Source organism: Pelecanus crispus, chromosome 1, assembly GCF_030463565.1.
Source record: "Pelecanus crispus isolate bPelCri1 chromosome 1, bPelCri1.pri, whole genome shotgun sequence".
Classification (NCBI taxonomy): domain Eukaryota; kingdom Metazoa; phylum Chordata; class Aves; order Pelecaniformes; family Pelecanidae; genus Pelecanus; species Pelecanus crispus.
This window is the reverse complement of record NC_134643.1, coordinates 36,953,232-36,973,708: the sequence shown is the minus strand read 5'-3', so window position 1 is coordinate 36,973,708 and position 20,477 is coordinate 36,953,232. Positions and strand designations below refer to the sequence as shown.

General features: G+C 36.5%; 1 protein-coding gene across 1 annotated transcript in view; it reads right to left on the bottom strand.

Annotated features, from left to right (window-relative positions):
- Positions 1-1,925: 1,925 nt before the first annotated feature.
- SLC16A7 (solute carrier family 16 member 7) overlaps positions 1,926-20,477 on the bottom strand; it is a 29,531-nt gene continuing 10,979 nt past the window's right edge. Inside the window, exons 2-4 of the mRNA XM_009491045.2 lie at positions 7,273-7,416; positions 4,856-5,668; positions 1,926-2,197 (exon numbers count right to left, since the gene is read on the bottom strand). Coding sequence (XP_009489320.1) covers positions 1,926-2,197; positions 4,856-5,668; positions 7,273-7,416 — 1,229 coding nt within the window. The remainder of the gene's footprint in view (positions 2,198-4,855; positions 5,669-7,272; positions 7,417-20,477) is intronic.

Below are 20,477 nucleotides of genomic sequence, written 5' to 3'. Positions count from 1 at the left end.
GCTTATAAAATTACAGGACTTGTAGAAAGTGTTTGGTTTTCCTGCATATAATCAGGTAAAAAGTAGGTATTAATTTCTGTACCATGCTGCAAGTAGATTCATGATGCTTATCCCCTGAAATGGTGCTGAGATAATGAAAAAGATCAGCATTACTGTGGAAGTTCATAGTATATAAGATGGTAACCCAGCAAAACAGAAGCAAGCACTACCAAAAATTTTAGAAGAATGAAAATAATAATATTGACCACTACTTTTTCTTAAAAGCACTCACATATTTGCCAGATTTTACTATTAATTTTCTTCTTGCTATTGGTGCTTCAAATTATGTTTAGCAGAGCTAGCTGTCTGCCCAATATATTTGCAACTTTTTGAGATTTAAGAGGGCTAAAATGAATTATATTCTTTTCCCTGAATTGAATGTATGTGTATTCTGCATAAAGAGTGCATAAATGTTTTATGAATCAGACCCTTAATTCTCACAATTTCTGAGGCATTTATATGCATATCTCCAAAATGAATAGCACCTTTCCTCACCTACAAATAGAACAGAAATATTTTCACTTAATACCTTCAGAAGCCTGCACTTTCAGCTTTCAAGTGCACTGCTAGTTTCTCTAAAGTAAAATTGTAGACTTACACTTTCTTTTGCCTAAAGGAAGAGGAACAATTGTGTACATTTTAATTGATATGTCTGTGTGAAATTGTAGACACAAGACCAAATACCCTGCACAAAAATGATACATGATACAATGATACAAAGCTTCCAGACTGGCACTGTCAGTGTGCCTTGCAGCATTTTTTCTCAAACTGGCATTACAAAAAAGAAGTAGCTTTTCACTAAAACATGGGAAAGGGAGGTGAGAACTGGTATAAAGTTAGTCTGCAAAAACCTGAAGTTAGACCTTAAATCTCCTCTCAGTAGACCATCAAACAACTAATGACTTGCCTATAAACCCAAGCATCTACTTTGAAGTCATTGCCATGAAACTGATTCAGGCCACAAAATCCAAGGGTAAGTATCCTTTTAACATCAGCAGGTTCTGAATCTAGTCCCTTTAGGAAGGCGGCTTCACAGTCGAATCCAGTTCCTTCAGCCATACAGGAATACAGAACTGAACAAACTAATTGCCACTCTTGTTAGCAATGTAAATCTTGGTTTTAAATCCTTTTATGTACAGGCAGATTTTAGCTTAGTTTGAATTAGTGAGGACTGAACATACTTTGTGTTCAAATTTGTATGTTGAAGTACAATGTAGCCAGCTATCACAGGAGGAAACAACTTCTGGAATATATTGTAATTCAGCTGTTTATTGTATTTTAGAGATGGTGCCCACCAATTGTTCGTCTTCTAGCCTTAACTGTTACATCCTTATTATAATTGTTTATACAGACATAATGTATCTTTTTGATCTAGTGGGCATACAAAAGAGAAAAAAGTTTCAGTGTGCTTCACTCAGGTACTCTGTCTCTTTTGAAACAAATCTTTGATCTTATACTCTTTTTTTAGTGGTAAATACAGTTTGGGTAGATTATTTAAACAGACTTTAACAGTACTCTAAAGATGAACACAAAGTATCTTCCCAAATATAGGTAAGAGGTACTTTTGCATTAGATATCCTTTTAAAACAAAACTGTTTGACATTGGAAGGATTTATATATAGTCTGGTTTACCTGACTCTTGATTGTCCAGAGTCATAGTTTGACGGACTCATTTGCATGGAGTCACTACCTCTGTAATCTCAATTTTGTATCACTGAAATAAATAAACTGTAGATAGTAATTGAACTTAGAGTCTTGCCATGGGGCAAAAATCTGTTCCCATCCAATATTGTGACTGATCATTATTACCACAAAACCTGGCCTGTGTCTTGAAGACATATTTCTAATGGAAGTCATAAATGTTGCCTTCTGAGCTATATTGCAGATTAAATATTGGTTTCTCTTTCTGAAGGATCTTCAAGAGCTTTATCAGCTCTGCTGGCAGCATCTTCGTTCTCATTGTTTGTCAATGGTTCTGCTTCCCTCGAGTCAGCGTTCTTCTGTGCTTTCTGCTTCTCATCTTCTAACTTCTTTTCTTTTGCCAAAAGCCTGTAGTTAATGGCATTGCCAATGAACAGCCAGATACTGGCCACAATCACAATCACTCCGCAGACAAAATACATGTACTGATATTCACCAGTAACATCCACTAACCAACCTGAAATACAAAGACAAGAAAAGAGAAAAAGACTCTTTAGGAATAGAATACCCAATACAATCCAGATCTTTCCCTAGGAGAAATACCTATATATTCCCTGTTTTTGAAGTTGGAGCAGAAAAGCATTTTCAACATGTTCATATGGTCTAACATATACAGTGGAACACTTAACAAAACCTGTATTAGTCAAGCTAGCAATTGTCATTGGAATCACTGACAATGATAAAATATTGAAGAACAAAGTAAGTAAAGCTTAACGAATAATGACAGGCAGGTTTTTAGTTCTTTTATTTTCACTCTTTCATTGTCTTATTATTTTATTCACCTCCTAATTTTGTTTCCTATTGTTTTGGAGTGACTGTCTGACACTCAAAGAGGCTGCATACAGACAATAAGATGGAGGTATGTGCCTTTTTAGGCTGCTGTCACTGTGCATCAACTGCTTGCTTTTCATTTTTACTTTCCTGTGACTGGTGAAAGAGATAGAAAAGCTTGTCCCTTCACCTATCATGCTCAACTGCTGAGTTTTGAACTCTGAAGCCTGTACCTAAAAATTACGTCCACACCTCTGAGATTAATTTGGTCATGACAAGGAAAATAAAATATAACTGTTCTTCCACTTTATGAGCCATTCTTTCTAAATTTTCCCAACTGCCAAATCAACATTTGTATGTATCCAACTATTTAGCTCTGAACTCTGCTACACTATCATTGAAATTCACAGGATAACCTGCGCACTTCAATTTAGTATGTATTTAGATGCTTTTACTGGGTTGAAGCCATAATGCCAGCCTGTTCACCTGATACACATTTACAAGCCATCAAATTATTTTAGTCCTTTCTTTATTTCACAAGCCTAGTATTAGGAAAAACTCAAATAGCACTGCAACTGTATAATTCACCTATTAGTGCAAATAGTACAATTTACTGGTTTTTATCGATGAGCAGTCTCATAAAACTGATGATTAAAAATTAAATTCTGCATTAACATTACTTCAGCATAATATTTTAAAGGATATGAACTAGTCAAAAGTGGAATTTAGGTTTTCCATGTGCTCATTCCCTTTGTTGTCTCTATTTAACAAGATAAATCAATTATTCATACAGTTATAGCACAAACACATGCTTTTCAAAACTTCTGCAAAGCTAATCTACTGAAAAATAAGTAGTTGCATATGTTATTGCTCTATAAATATTAGATTTAATATCTTTAAAGTTAATATTAACATTGATTTCAGAACCTGACTGAAAAGGCTGGACTCCAGCAGTCACAGGCTCAGTCCCCCCAGTAGGTGGCATAGGAAGAGTCTGTGTGAGAATACATTTTGTTCTACCATTATGAAAATGAATTTGTATGTTAAAAGATGAGGGAAATATGGAATATCTGGAGGACTATTAAACATTTACCTGTACAAATATTATTGTACTGAAGTGAGTGGAATTGTTTTCTCATATTTAAAATTTCACTCAACAATGCTGTTTTCATACAAATACTGAGAGTAATCCTTAAAATACTTTGATAATTATAAATGGTTTTAGGCACATATAATCTTGCTGAATTTTGTGGCTCTGCTTATGTGGGTATAGTGTATGTTCACAAGGCTGGTAATCTCAGTATCTTTCTATTTTCACATTGTTGGGCTTACACTGCAACACACACACACATTTAACAGATACTTTTCAATAAGATTTGAATATCTATTTCTTTCGTCTCTTACATCATCAGAAACCTTAAGTTTATAAAACTTACTAACAGCATTACTAAATCCTGACTAAAAAGCTAGCAAACAAAATACTTTGGATAAGACTTTTCATCATTTTTGGTGCTAGAATCCCAAAAGTTATTAATATAGTCCAAGCTATACACCTAGGCTCCCTTTAAGCTTCCCTCACACTCAAAAGAGAGAAGTTGGTAACATTACCATCTTTTTAGTCAATGTAAGATGGTTCACACTCTGAATTGCCTTACACATACCTGTCGGCTACAGAAGCAGGCTAAAGGACTGGCTGAGAGCAAGGCTGTGCTGTGAAATCCTGTGAGGGCGCAACACTCCACGGCACTGCACTGGAATCCTACTAGGCACGCACCCTGCCTCGGCTGCTGAGCATTCCCCTGTCCTTTCTGGCACCTCCCTACTGGTTTCTTCTCTCTAGAAATGCCTATCCTCTCTGTTTAGGCAAACTAAAGTTGCTGTTTTAAATCTACGTGGGTGCTCCTCTAGCTGCTGTCAGGTTAGAGAAACTATAAGTCACTGTGAGATCTTCACAAAAACTGACCAGTGGATTTGACCAATTCAGGAGGGTAAGAACTGTGGCTGGCAAAAAGCAAATTGGAGCTGAATACACATAAGTCAAGGCTGCAAAGCTGGCACTACGTGCTAGCAGGAAAATACAATTATCACATGGATTTATGGGCCAGTAGAGATATGCTCTTAATCTATCTATTGCACATGCAAGCAATGTACGCCTTCAGATTCTCATGTGGATCTGCAGCTGTAAAGTGCAAAGATAATTGATGCAGGGCACTGCTGCTACAGTACATTCCTAGTCACACAGAAAACATTAAATAACATTATTCTTAATGTTTATACTAATTCAATACTAAATTGCAAGATTATGCCGTAATGTGTGAAAAAATGGAATAAAAGAGATTCTTACCTCCTAGAGGAGGGCCTACAAGCACAGGGCAACATTCCACGATAGTGACAAGTCCAACTGCACTGGAAAATCTGGCAGCCCCAACAAGGTCCATCAGTGTCTCAAAGAGAACGCTGCTAACCATTCCAAACGCAAACCCAAAAAATACAGCATATATCACCAAGCCAGTGTAATTTGTTGCCAGAGGGCACAAAATATGACAGACGCCATTGTACAAGACAGCAAAACTAAAAAAGTACTGAATCTTTGGCCGGATAAACTTGGAGTTTGCTACGAGTCCCATTGAAGGCCTAGCAAACATGTCTACAAAGGCTAAGATAGATAGCAAAAAAGCAGCAGAATATTCATCAATTCCCTTGTGTTTGGCATAAGGAGCCAAGAATACTATTGGAGCGAAGAAACCGATAAACATAATTACATTTCCTGACAAATAGATCAGAAACCCTCTGTGTTTGAAGAGTGACAGATCTAGATATTTATTCATCGTTTGCCAAAAAGACTTCTTGTTGTTTTTGTGCAAGGTGGAGTCTCCTGTGCCTTTTTCAACATCTTTTTTCACAGGAGGGACTGTTTTCGGTCCAACAGGTCTCATAAGTGACCCAGCCACACAGCAGTTCAAAAGAAGTCCTCCCAGAATAAGAAAGCTTCCTTTCCAGCCAAATGCATTAAAGAGGAATTGATTGAGAGGTGCCAATGTGCTCAGAAACACTGGACTTCCAGCCATGGCCAATCCATTAGCAATGGGACGCTTCTTATAGAAATACTTGCCAATCATGGTCAAGGCAGGCTGTAAGTTGAATGCTAAACCCAGACCTAAACAACACATAAAAGACAGTATTATTGAAGGCCATGCACTAAAAAACATACCACACCTCTTTCAAGTTATTTTTAAAATGACCAGTATCTAATCCAGTGATTCCCAATAAAGACAGAAAACAACTTGGCATCAGAGAAAGAAATGCAGCTTCATTGCCGTCCATGTGTGTTAATGCCAAGACTATGTCATGGTGGCATTCTGCCATTTCCCCCTGTAGTACTGCAATAAAAGCCAAAAGTCCTTGTTGTGTTTCAGCAATGATGGAGACAGGGGAATCACAGAGGAATGATGGTATCAGCACCTTGACTCACCATTTTTATATTTACTAAGCTATAATGCAATTCTCTCTTGGCTTATTTCACAGAAGTTATTAAATGTTACCTCAGCTACAGTGAATGCAGGGTGTATTTAAATGCATATATCTCCTAATTTCTTATTTCCAGCCCTATTTAAGATCAAACTTGTGTACAAAAGTGGAGCTTAAAATGGCTAATTATTTTAGAGCACATTCAGCTCCACTTCTCTAGGTGTAGAAGTCACTACTAAAGGTGGAAGAGTTGTAGAGGACATGCATAGGAGCAGACTACGCATCGACATCATCTGAGTGTATAAGCTGAACCTCTAGGCCTTCTCTCTGTATTAAGACATCTAGGCAATAAGGTCTAAGTATCTATGCATCTGCTGGATGGCACAGGAGAGAAGTTTTCATCTCTGATAGGCCCATTCCTGGACCCCGACTTTATTCTTTCAGTGAGCCCCAAGTTTAGGATGTAAAAAATAAGAGCTTTAAGAAATAATCACTGAACAAAGAAGGACTCCTTTAGTCCCAACATAAAGAAAGATGAGCCTCAATATAAGAACAAGTATTATTCATTTGTTACTTGCCAATATTTTACCTCACTTGCCTTCCTTATTCTGAGGAGGTAGTTTAAAAAAAAAAAACCACAACTTTTGATAAGGAGGTTATTTAATTTATTTGCTTTATAATCACTTCAGTTCATTGCCTTAGGCAATATCCAGGCCTTTGATGATGTATGAATAATTTTATTTGGGGACTGACCCCAGGGGGATTTTAAACAGAAAGCTATTGAACTGAAAGTTTTTATACTTATCTCTGAGAGTATATGTATGCACAAACCTACAGAAAGTTGGTACTAGCTTTCATATTTTTGCTAGAATTCTTCTAGCCTCTACCACCCCATTTGAAGTGCAACATGATTGAAAGCTAAAAGACTGAATGTGAAATTCTACACAAATGACTGTAATAAGTGCTGTCACGAGCCAATCAATTTTTATACCATAATTACAGTGCAGTGTGGAACAGTACATACATACAGCATTTATTGAATAAAATCATCAGTTGTTCCTGAAATATCCTAAGAAATAATTTAACATCATACCAGCTAATTTAAAGGATTAGATAGTTCAGGTAGCTGAAATGAACTGATCTTGCTACCTTCTTGGTTTACATTTGTACAATGCCTTGCACAGTGGGTTCTTGATCAGTAAGGCTCATTGGTAGAACAGTATTAGAAATAATATAATATCATATCATATCATATCATATCATATCATAATCCCTTTTAAACAGGACTCTTACCTCCAACAACACCAATACATAGATAAAGTTCCAGGACGCTATTGCAGAAAGAGGAAGCAATCATACCAAACGAACACAGGATACCTCCTGCTATCATCACAGGCCGGCTACCGTACTTATTCACCAAAATGCTGCTTATGGGACCTGTTGGTATAAAGAAAATATATTAACAGGTAACAAGTAACTCTATCATACATGTCTTTGTGTTCAGAATATGTTGGAATACCTTACTCTTCCATCCCGGAAAATGTTTAGCTGTTTCTGTACCAATTTGTCTTACAAGCACACTGCGAGTTTGCAGACACAAGAGCCTGGATGTGGATATATTGCCTCCATGACAATATAAATATTGATTAGTCATGGAGATGGATCGAAAGATTAAAGACATCAGACAAGCAAGAGGGATTGTTACAGTTCACAAGCAATCAATACTGAGATCGGTCAATGAAAGTTTTGAAAGTCCAGGGAGTGAAGAATTTCAAGTATGAGACAGATACCAAAACTCCACAGAACAGGAGGAATCTCCAGGCAAGCAAACTAATAACTGATCTTAATACTGTAGCATGTCCTGGACCCCTACTTAAAACTACTCATAGACTTAAAAATATTGTCAAATCAGAATGTAAATCTCTGGTCCCTGAGGCTCGTTTTCCCTTACCTCACCCAGAAAGGAGTGTTAATGGGCAGTAAGATGCTGTAAGTTGTCTGGGAAAATCTAAGATGTGATTTAGCATAAAGACCTATAAACTTTGAAAATATTGCTACAGGTCCATTTTTCTGTTTCAACTGCAATTCAGTTTATAGTGTAATTACGTCCATACTAAACAAACAGCTAGTGTGCAATTTAGCTTGACATGCATTATATGTTTTTTAAACGACCGCGACTAGAATAGATGGTGTGCTACATATCAAGATTAAGAGGTCATCAAAGCTCTTTAGGCAAACCTGCATACCATCTGACTGCACTATATTTGGCTCAAACCATTACGAATAGTCTTGCTTTTGCAATAACTAAACTTATCCAATTCAAAAATAATAAAAAAACCCACTAATAAAAAGCAATAAATTTCAAACTCAAGATAAAGCAGGCACCTGGCATAAAGTGGAATGCCAAGCTCTGCATCTGATTTCACAGCAAATCATTCACTGTACTGGTAACAGTTATAAATATTTGAAGGAATAAATGCCAGAAAATCCGTGATGTGAAAAAGCCAAATCCAACCAAATTGAAAAGTGTATTTTCATGGGTACAGTGTTATTTTAGACTCCGCTGTTTGAATTACCTTAAATGTATTAGAGTATTATTATGGATGTACTGTAAATGTTAATTACTACTTGCATATCAACAACAAAAGTCTTAAGCATATGTCAAATGAACAATTTTTAGCTTACTTCCTTATGGAAATAAGCTTCTACAATAGTGTTGTCCTGTGCCTGTCCATCTTTTCTAATAGCTTGTGAATCCAGACGTCAGTTTGAAATTAACTTGACTGAAAAGCAAAGATTTGAGTGATGTTTAGATTTTATGGTTTGTGCATTCATGAAATAGTTTGGGTCACAAGGAGTCTGTTCAAAAAAGCAGGTCCCTGTCCAGGCAGTACACCCGCTGGCCAATACACTCAGCTTTCCACCAGTAAAAGCAATCTATCTTCTTGCCCAGGCAGCTGTGCTGCTCAAGGTAGGTGGGGGCACAGAGGATAAACAGGGTGGCTATTTTAGTGGGAAGGTAAAGGATGCTCTGACTGAAGGCATTAGGGCTCATCTTACAGACACATAAACATAGGAGACCAGGCTCTGCTGCTCGCTGAACTGCAGTTTAAGCATAACCGTATATTGAAACCAACAGACTTGAAAATCCACAGCATGGAATGGCCCACCAAATATGCAACAGCCCAGAGATTTATTAAAAGACTTTAACACACATATGAAGCACTAAAACATTTTGCTGACAGCTTATATTATGAGATACTTAACACTTCTTTATTTCCATTTGGGGGGGGACCACTGAGCAGAACAGTGACGAGGTGGGGTTTCTCCTTTGAGGCCATATGGAGAAAGCAGTGAAACATGAAGGACGGACAAATTACACTCCAAACGCTTCCCAAATATATCATGCTTACTTCTCCTGTCTTAATAAACTTGTGTTCTCATAACTACGCTGAAGCATAACTTCAATCACAATTTTTTTTTTATTTACAGAGCTATGTTTGGACAATCAGTAGTTTGGATCATGTTTGAATCAGAAAGAAAGCCCTTTTGAAATACATGAACAATACAAATATTTCCTCAGGGTCAAAAAAGCCTCTTTTAACTTGAACTCTTTGTTTAACTCAAAGCAAAAGTTTCATCCCTATATCAATTAATATTTATATTTTTGAAAATAAATCAAATTAAAGCAATTTTCTGAAAAAAAAAAGTTTTAATTGTTATCATTGCTAAACACAATAACAGTATTTCACTTCAAAGATACCAAAATAATGATTTTAAAAATTATTTTCTTTTTTCTGTGATGAGATGGAAGTGTTTACAAAGTTGTAAATGAAATATTTGTGTAGTATTTGTTAACATTCTGACCTCCCCACAAATTACTGCTGTAATAAATGCTGCTTTGCTGTAGTCTTACTTAAAATGTTCCTTTGCTGATCCTTGGAAAAAAATGGAGGAAAGATGAATCATAGCAGGTAAATATTTGACCATATTATTTACAGATTTATTCACTATAGGCAGCACCTGTAATTGTACCTTTACATAAATACTTCAGTTATGATGTAGATAGACCTGTTAGCAATGTGTTTCTTTTCTCATTAAACAAAGACAGCATGAAAAGCCAGGAGGATAGGTGTAAGACCAAAGGAAAAATATGAGGTAAATCCACACATAGGAGGCTACCAAATGTTGGAAAGAGGGGAATGGTACTAAAAAAGATTATTGTGCAATATTGCTATATTGTTAGCATTTTAAATAAAACTACGGATCAAAAAGATAGCATTGCACAGCACTGACAAAGTTTTCCAACCATAATCAAGGACAAAGATGAGCTCTGCTGTAATATTCACTCCTGAAGAGTACTGACTATGATAATCACATTCTTTAATACTGTTCCATCAATCCTTCCTTCCTCCTCCTGTAGAACAGCAAAATGAGCCAGATTCTTGTTTGATTAGGGGTTTGGGGAAGAAGGCTTTTTTGGTGTTTCATTGGTTGGTTTTTTTGGGAGGTGTCCAGAAATGGCAAGTTTTGTAGTACAGTCCTTTGAAGGAGATCATTTTGCAAACAGTTCCTTCTTAGGAACAAGAAAACTGGACCTATGTGGATCTTAACTGTAGCAGTTAGGCCAGGACTGTAAGTTACAGCTTTTCAGATCAAAGCATGTAATGTTAGCCTCATCTACAAGACCTGTTACCTACAGGTCAAATATGGATGTTTTAATTTAGGTAGGCAGTGGATGAAAACACCAGAGGAAAGACAAAGATGTCTGATGGCTGTGAGCTCTGTACTTTCAAATGACCTAAATCTGGAATGTATTTTGTATTTAAAACTCTGTGAAACATAGTATTCTCTTTGAGATGTTTTCCTTAAATTAATGATGTATATTTACCACCAAAGCTCCATTTTGGGTTTTCTTTTAGTATATAACCGTATTTTGATTTAAAATTTGTGCAGGTGGGAAATATTAATTGTTGTATAAGCCATAAAGTCAGTTTAAGCTTACTCCCTAAGTTGTCTAGGAACCCTTCCAATCTGATGAGCAGATTAAACATTTGCTTGTGTGTATATGCTTGGTTTTGGAGTCTCATAAAATGATGCATATTCATACCTTAACGTATATGAATCTACATAAATTCCAGCTGTTTGCCTGCCGTCGTACGTTTTATAGCCATGCACAAATTTCATTTCGCATCTAACAGCTTCTACAATTATTTAAGCAATGCTCACATGCCAGCATGTATCTATATTCCTTGCATATTTTTTCTTTTTAGAAGAAGGAAGATTAAGCTGTTTAAGTACTGTAACACTGCCAAAATCATGCTATACATTAATGCACATTAATGCACTAAAGGACTGCTGGATCTCTGAGTCTACTTTTCCGAAGCCTGAAGTATTACATAACAGATGTTAAGTCAGGAAGCCCACAAGAATATTTACTCTGATCTCTCCCTTAGCACCTACAAACCATCAGCCACAAAAGACTATGCACTCGCTAAACCAAATTTAAGACCATTATCATAATACACTAACAGTCTCCTGGCTGTATTTTTGTTTTATATCTTTCTGTTTGAGGCAAATGACCAGACTGCGAGAAGAAATAAGACAGCAACTGTAACTGGTGCCACTGAAGAACAGTTTCAGGAAGGGCTGTGCAGCAAGACACAAATGCTTTAGAACAAGACAAGAAAAAATAGCAGCTTTTCATTTTCTTCATCGTATGCCAAGGGAAAGATGGCAAAAGTCATTTCAGCTATGTGAGCAGAGACTGTGATATGTGAGCATGATTGAGATATGTGAGCATGCATTTGGGAGCTGTTTACGATGTTTTATACAAAGCCTATAATAATGTGACATCTACATTCTGTTTTGATGGCTCAGCAGAACATTCACTTGCACATCTGTACTGTGCAAAATGTGAGGACAAAGCTGCTTTTGCTGATCTTCAGTGAATACCAAGACTTCTCAGAAGGAATATATTACTTACAAACAAGATTAATTATTTCTTATAATAACAAAGGTAGCAATAATCCATACTTTCCTCTCACTTCCAAGTTTAGCTTTTCAATCACCATTTAAATCTTCCTTCTTCTGCTAAGCCATACTGTTGTACATGAAAAGCAATAAAAAAGACTACATAACTGAGTAAGTAGTACATTTAAAAAGCAGATGCTTGAAGAAATAATCACTTTACCCCCTTAAAAGATGCTTATTGTCCTAATATGGTTTAAACATAACTTGAACATTAAAGTTTCTTTTTAAAGAAATATATTGCTTGCTATTTTTGTGGAAACAAATAGAGGGCTCAAACTATGCACTAAAACTTTAATATTCTTTCTCATATAGTTACATTCTCAGAGATACACACACACTCATATACACACACCTATCCATTTATATGCTTTTTTCAGCCCTAAGAAAATATACACTTCAAAAAATGATCTGCCTCTGGAGACAATGCAACAACTTTATGTCTAGTATCTCTAAAAGCTTAAAGGATGCAAACCAGATAACAATATTTCCATTTCATAATGCCTTGAGGTAATAGTACAGGCAGATCAGTTTTAAGGCCATGAAATAGAATAAAGAAAGATTTATTTGGCATAAAATCTGTATCTTGCTCAGCTCTCAGGTAGAATAACATTTACAAGTCCAAATGTATTAGGTACACTCCATTAATTTATAAGAGGAAGGGAATGTAGGACACTAGAATTCTTGCTGCCTTTTCTTTTTCCCATCATTTTTTTTCTTACCAAAATGAAAAAAAACCCACCATATTTACTTTAGACAGCTCTTCCATAAATAGACACCACTTTCTGTGACGGAGGAAAAAATGTTCTGCGACTTGTCAGGATGGTTACAACAGCAGGGACCGGTTTGTAGAAGTATCAAGGTGCCATAATTGTCTTTTATGTCCATAATGAGCTCATCTTTGGGCCCAGTCTACAACATCCTTCTCTCTAAATTGGAGATATATGGGTTTGATGGGTGGACTGTTCGAAGGATAAGGAATTGATTGGCTGGATGGTCACATCCAGAGGGTCATGGTCAATGGCTCGATGTCCACATGGAGAGACGTGACAAGTAGGGTCCCTCAGGGGTCTGTACTGGGACTGGTGCTATTTAACATCTTCATCAATGACATAGACAGTGGGATCGAGTGCACCCTCAACAAGTTTGCAGATGACACCAAGCCGAGTGGTGCCATTGACACACCAGAAGGACAAGATGTTATCCAGAGGGACCTGGACAAGCTGGAGAGGTGGGCCTGTGTGAACCTCATGAGGTTCAACAAGGCCAAGTGCAAGGTCCTGCACCTGGGATGGGGCAACCCCCAATATCAATACAGGCTGGGGGATGAAGGGATTGAGAGCAGCCCTGCGGAGGACTTGGGAGTACTGGTGGATGAAAAGCTGGACATGAACCAGCAACGTACGCTTGCAGCCCAGAAAGCCAACCAAATCCTGGGCTGCATCAAAAGCAGCGTGGCCAGCAGGTCGAGGGAGGTGATTCTGCCCCTCTGCTCTGCTCTGGTGAGACCTCACCTGGAGCACTGCGTCCAGCTCTGGGGCCCTCAGCACAAGAAGGACATGGACCTGCTGGAGCGGGTCCAGAAGAGGGCCACAAAAATGATCCGAGGGCTGGAGCACCTCTGCTATGAGGCCAGGCTGAGAGAGTTGGGGTTGTTCAGCCTGGAGAAGAGAAGGCTGCGAGGAGACCTTATTGTGGCCTTTCAGTACTTAAAGGGGGCCTACAGGAAGGATGGGGACAGTCTTTTTAACAAGGCCTGTTGTGACAGGACAAGGAATAATGGATTTAAACTAAAGAAGAATAGATTTAGACTAGACATAAGAAAGAAATTTTTTACAATGAGGGTGGTGAAGCACTGGACCAGGTTGCCCAGAGAGGTGGTGGAGGCCCCATCCCTGGCAACATTCAAGGTCAGGTTGGACGGGGCTCTGAGCAACCTGATCTGGTTAAAGCTGTCCCTGCTCACTGCAGGGGGGTTGGGCTAGATGACCTCTGAAGGTCCCTTCCAACCCAAAGCATTCTATGATTCTATGATTCTATGATATTCACTGTAGGAACAGAAGTTTCTTTAAAAAGTATATAACCTAGTATTTAGTATTTAATTTATTTGTCCTGATTCAATTTCTCACTGCTGTAATACAGTGATGTAAGTAAAGATCATTCACACCTGTAATTTGTTTCACATACAGCCAATGCATTTATGCTTTTTATTTTGCTACCTGCATTATTTCTAGTATGGAACTAGAGATGAACCTTCCTGAGATAAAGGTAATTTTTTAAACATGTATTGACAATGTCATACAGTGTTCGTAGTGTCATTGATCCAAAGCAACATGAAATGACTCAGTCTGAACAGTATGACATTTATTTAAATAAAGTGAATTGCTGAATGAAGTTGAAAATAAATGCAATAATATTTCAAGTTGCACTAATACAATATTGTAGATTGCATCCTGTCAAGTCAAGTGATTTAAACACAGGTACATTTTTAGCCATCTGCTCTGCAGAGTCAATACAGTTATCTTTCTAGTCCAGCTTTATTTTTCATTTCTGTTTCCTACAAGGCTGGAAAAGCCCAAGGAGCTCCAAAAATTAACACTAGGATAAACTACTTGCTAATATGTCAGACTTTTTTTTTCTTATTTTTCTTTTTTTTTTCTTTTTCATCTTCTTCTTGTTTTTCTTTTTCTTTTTTTTATACAAAATATAAAATCCACTTGCAGGAGCTGATTTGCTTTGTTTGGTAAAGAATCCCCAATATTTTGCTAAAGTAGAGCCTTATCTTTTGCTTTAAAACAACTCCTTCAACCACAAATGCTTTAAGCAACTACTTAGTACTGCTATTGGAATGTCATCTCTGGCATCCAGAGGAAAAGCAACTCAAAACTGATCATGTTTAAAACCTGTTCATTAAGTTGGAAAACATTTTAAAAATACACTGCTTTTCCAAGCAGGACTAAGTCAAAATACTGAGCATTCTGTGACAGTCTTATCTCTAATTCGCAAACCTTTGGCTAAATACTTTTGGTACTCTTGGATAGGCATTTAGAGAAGGCAGACAGCAAAAAATCAAAAAAAGTATCGATTAATTTGAAAATATTAAAAATGTCATGCAAATATTTTTGTGTTAGATTATCACATTTCGGGGAATGGTAACCTGCATTTCTGACATATCCTATGTGTTTGTGTAACAGCAATGAAGGTAACATAGTCCAACAATTATTGGAAAGCTTTCTCTGTAGTTCCTCTGTGCATTTGGCAGTATTTTTTTTCCATTTCATGTAACATTTACAACTGGCTACAATGATGCCATAAACCTAGATAATATAGTAACCTTGACAGAAAGCAAAGAGAAAAAAAAGCTCTTGCAATAAATATCACCAAAAAGAAATGGCTAACATTGAGTTAGGGTCGCTAAGCTATGAGTTAAGATAGCTCAGCAGCTGAAAGAACAGCATGCCAGGGAGTAAGCAGTCAGTCGTTCAACCATCCATCACACTTTGCTCACCACTTCCCCTGCTCTCACTACATTTCCTCAGTGTCATTACCCTGAACGCACACATTCTCACTTGTGTCCTGAAAGATCCTTGAATTCTATTAAGTTTCTATCTTTTGATTACTAATGAGGATTAATTTGACCTTCAGATATTCTTTCGGACTTTTATAAGAAATACAGTAATCGTGTGTGGTAAGGCATAGGAGCCTGGCTGATGGTAGAGCGCCTCAACACACTGGCTACTTCTTCATGGTTCCTCCTCCCAAAAGGTTACATCCGATAATTTTGAACTGATGTGCTCAAGTCAGGAATACATATGTCTGGCTGCAAATATGAGCTGTCTTTTTCCTGAAATGTTCGGAAGAAACAAAATAAATCATCAGCGGTGCTGGTGCTTGCTCTAAAAGTATTGCTTTTATATAGAAATTGCAGATCCTTGATCTGTTTTGGTATTTTGGGGTTTTTTTCCAGTGATACATCAGAGACATGAACCAAAGGCATTATGTGTTTTGATTAAAGCTGTGATTTGGCATACAGGTTTTTTCTTATTTGCTAGGGTGTGAATTTGTATGGAGTTATGGACCATGTAATTTGGAAAACATCTTCACGTCAGCAAATTACCCTACATCTATGAATTTAAAAAAGTTGAAAAATTGCCCAGTTTTTAATCAAGGAGTAGCCATGCTGATTATTATTTACATGGATATATATCGATGCTTTATATTAATTATCTTTTGCATGCTCTGCTACAGAATTTTTTTCATAAAAGGCTAAAACACTTGATCACAAAGCAGAAGACTTTAAGATGATTTATGACTTTTTTTTAAAATTAGCAATATGAAACTTCATAATATTTAATAGGAAATGAGTGTAATTCTACGAGCTGCTGAACGCTCAGCAGTTTTTAGAAACATATACGGTCACTGACTACAAAAAAAAGTTCTGTCCCAAAATTAATTGCCCAAATTTCACGTTGTGAAATGAAGTCAGATGCAGCAAAATATTTCAGCATTTTTTTTAAACTTTCTTTATATTTGTATTCCTGTTACCTTCAGTATCACGCAGTAAAGTGAAGCCCATGCATAGATATTTGCAGAAACTAGTCTTTCAACTTGAAAAAGGCAAGGAAGAAAAAAGGAGGGAACAAGTTAATGACGAGATGGAACCAAAGCACTTTTAAGAGAGATGCATATAAATAGAGACATTGTAACAGGAGGCACATATTTTTCACAAAGTGGCCTGCATGCCTCTGTAATGGGGATAGCTGGAAATAGCATCAGGACATGATATGCTCATCACAGTCTTCTCAGAAAAATGTTCTTTTCTTCTCAGAAAACCAATGCAACCAGCTTGTAATGTAAGCATTAAATGTCATATAGTATCAACATGAATATTAGAAAATTCAGTGGCAAATATGAGGTACTTGGAAGAATTAATGAAAGTTCCCTGCAGAAGAAAAGACAATGAATTTTTAAAGCTTAGTCTTTAACAGCAATTAACTACTCAGGACTTCATAGGCTTGCATGAATCTAAATTTAAAACAGCTTTTCAGACCCAAAAAATGTGTTGGGGATTTCACTTAAGTAATATTACTGTGGACATGCACAATGAACCTCTGCCATTAAAGGTTACTTCTCCTTCAAATGAAAAACCAAACAAGGACTTACTCATTTTTCCTCTCCGGAAACAGAGTAAATATAACAATACTAATATATAAATATTAGTAAATATAATTCTCTATAGCAGTAGTTAATATGAACGTATTAATAATAAACTTCACTGAATTTATATCCTTTTCAGGGTTTCACCAGGAATTTCAGGAGGCATAACTCTAAGTATAGAAATGCTCCAATGAAAATATTTCGTGGTTTTCTTCCAGAGGTTTCATCCTTTAAGTATTATCTGTTCATCTCAGTGGGTGCTCCTTCTTTCTCTGTGGATGTTTGCAAGTGAAAGACAGTTCAATTTGGTAATACCTGTGTTTGAGCACTTGTACTGAAAGAAGCGTCACATTTCTGAAAAGTTTAAAATAAATCCTAATACGTCTGTTTTCAGGGAACAAAGAAAAATTAATACTAATCTGAAAATAGAGGTTCATTTATAGCTACCCAGTATGTCTACTAGTTTTTCTGTCTCAAAAATAATCTTACAAAAAACTGCTATGCCTGGACATAAAGACTACCTATTCACACAAACACACAAAAAACCAAAACAACCCCAACACTTTTCCTCATCTGATTGTTGGACTCCTAATGATATAAAAGAGTTGGTTTCTCCTGGGATAATAGAAAGTACTCATCCCATTTGTAAGTATTTTTCACCTGGAAGCTTCTGAACTCACTCTTTCAAGTTCAAGGAACTTGAAAGTTTGTAACTGAAGAAGATTTAGTGTTTAGTAGTTTGTGCCTTGCCAAAGCAGATTACAATTTTTAGCTACAAAACTTGTCTTTACAGCTTGCTAACTGTGTGAACCAGATTGCCAAACAAGTTCTGTATATTCTGCTGTTACAAAGGGAGGATGATTTTCTGTATTGTTGCAGATCATAAAACTGAAAAGAAAGATGGAGGTTACAGTACACCATTGTCACAACTACAATTATAGCAACTTGAAAATAAGAGTTATATTGTTAATCTCAGAGCTAATTCTTGGGAATAAAAAAAAAAACCCAACCAAAAAAACCCCAATGCTTGCAAATACTTATTTTAATTCTTCGTAGGCATTCTTCTAAACCATGTTATTAGCTAGTTACAAATATTTCCCTTTTTTCTTTCTTTGTTTTTGAGTAATGACTGTCTTTTCTACAAATCTGTGTATGCACATGTGAACACAATATTTTTAAATGTTCATTACTCACCACTTCCTATTTAGTATTCTTTGTTATCATTCATGATTTTTATACACCTTCTTAAAAATCTCTGGCTACTTTTCCTGGAAGCAGAACAATACTTTGTCATTTGGAAGCCTAGGAGACATCACAGAGAGCAAAAAGTCATAGCAAACACTTTCAGAAGACCTTGCACAGGCTATTTAGTAGTTCTTATGAATGTAGTGTATATTGTCTACAACTCAAATAATTACATTTTTTTAGAGAATTCATTTACTGTGAAAAATTCAGCCAACTGCACTTAAGATTAATATTGGCATTTGGATTTCTCTGTCTTTTACAAATTGCCCATCATATTAATGTTCATACAATATCCCATTTTTACCCTGCACATCTTCCTACAGTTTATTTGTTTTCTTCCAGAATAATACTATAACTAACTCAACTTGGAAATGATTCCTTATATATTGTTACAGGCAATAATATGTAATTTCAGAGAAAGCACAAAATACATGCTTCTTCCTAGTTGCTCCTTTATCATACTCCTTTCTGGTCTCAATTTTGCACTGTATAATCAAACTTCAAATTGAAAATACTCAATCTACTACCTATGATGTTTCTGTGGACCACTTACTGTGAGTTATGGATCATGAGTGGATCATTAAACCTCATCTACATATTCAGAATATATGTAATGCGAAGTATAAATCTCAATGTATTTATAACTTGGAAGTGTCATGAGAAGTCATCATATTTAGGTCATTGTCAATAACATTGTAAAATTATTTCCAAATGCATTTGCTATTTAATACGTATGTATCATTAAGCTTAAAACATACTTTATAGAAAAATCTTTCTAAAACATTATTTAATCATTATTTTCACTATAATTGTATTTTTAATAATTTTCAATAAAATGCATATGGTGACTTTCAGTGGTAACAATTAGAAGCTTAAGAGTGGGAATTTCCCAAATTCCTTTACAGCCCATAAATTAGATCATGTCTGAAGAACTGCGTAAGGTAAATATGTGAATAATATTTAGTTCACAACCTACTGAGGGAACAGGAAGAGGGAGGGAAGGGGGAAGAGCAAGGAGGAAGAGGAAGGGGAAAGGAAAGGGAAAAAGAAAGAGGAGGGGGAAGGGAATTTATTTGTGCTTCAAAAATCTCATACAAAATGGGAACTGAGCATTCTCATTAGGTTTTGGCACCTAAGGTATTTAGAGTGTAAGTGCAGACAATGTAGTGTATTTCTATCTACAGTGGAAAGAGCTTTACTTGGTGGGTCTTTCAAATTTTTAGATGTTTCCTATGTATAGTCTCATGCCATTTCTTTTGTGGACTGGATCAACAAATACACTTTCCATGGACTGTAATCAATCAAAACATGACTCCCTTTAACAAGGGGGAAAGTATGCCTTCCCCTATGAAAAAAAAAAAATCATAAAATATGACCAAGTAAGGAGGGAAACAATCATGAAAAATTAGTAGAGGAAGCCTGGGACTTCAGCAGTGGAAAAGGAATATAGTATGAGGGATTTGTGCAAAGGTCTTTATGGCATTTGTGTTTTGCCTGCACTAGAGAGGAAACAACATGTATAATGTTCTCTACATAGTCCTTTCTCTTGTAGCAGCAGAGGATACATCTCCATAGACAAGGTCTTCTGAAAATGGGAGGGTGAAGAGGTGGGGGAAGTCTAGATCGGGTCTGCTTACATGAACAGGGAATATTTGAGTTCTGCTGCAAAAAGCAACATGAAGTGGCTTGGTGACCTAGAGCCATCTTACTGCACTTGAAGATAATATTTGTGTGGCTTTTGAACTAGACATATTTTCTTACCTAGTGTGAAGAAATAAAACAACCCACCACTAGCAGAAACCTTATTCTCCACCGAGTAATGTCAAGCAGCTTACTTCTAATGATTGTGATACATCATAAATTCAAAATAAATTAGTGGCCATTAAAATATAGGCTTCTCATGATTTGTATTACAGATGCTGCCTAAACATCACGCATTCCTGGAGCCACCTTTCATCTAAGGAGTTATGTTGATATTCTTCAGCCAGAACATATTAAAATAATCCAGTGAAATATACTCATTTCTGCAAGGATTTAGCATGTGTGCCTGTGAGGAGAATATTACT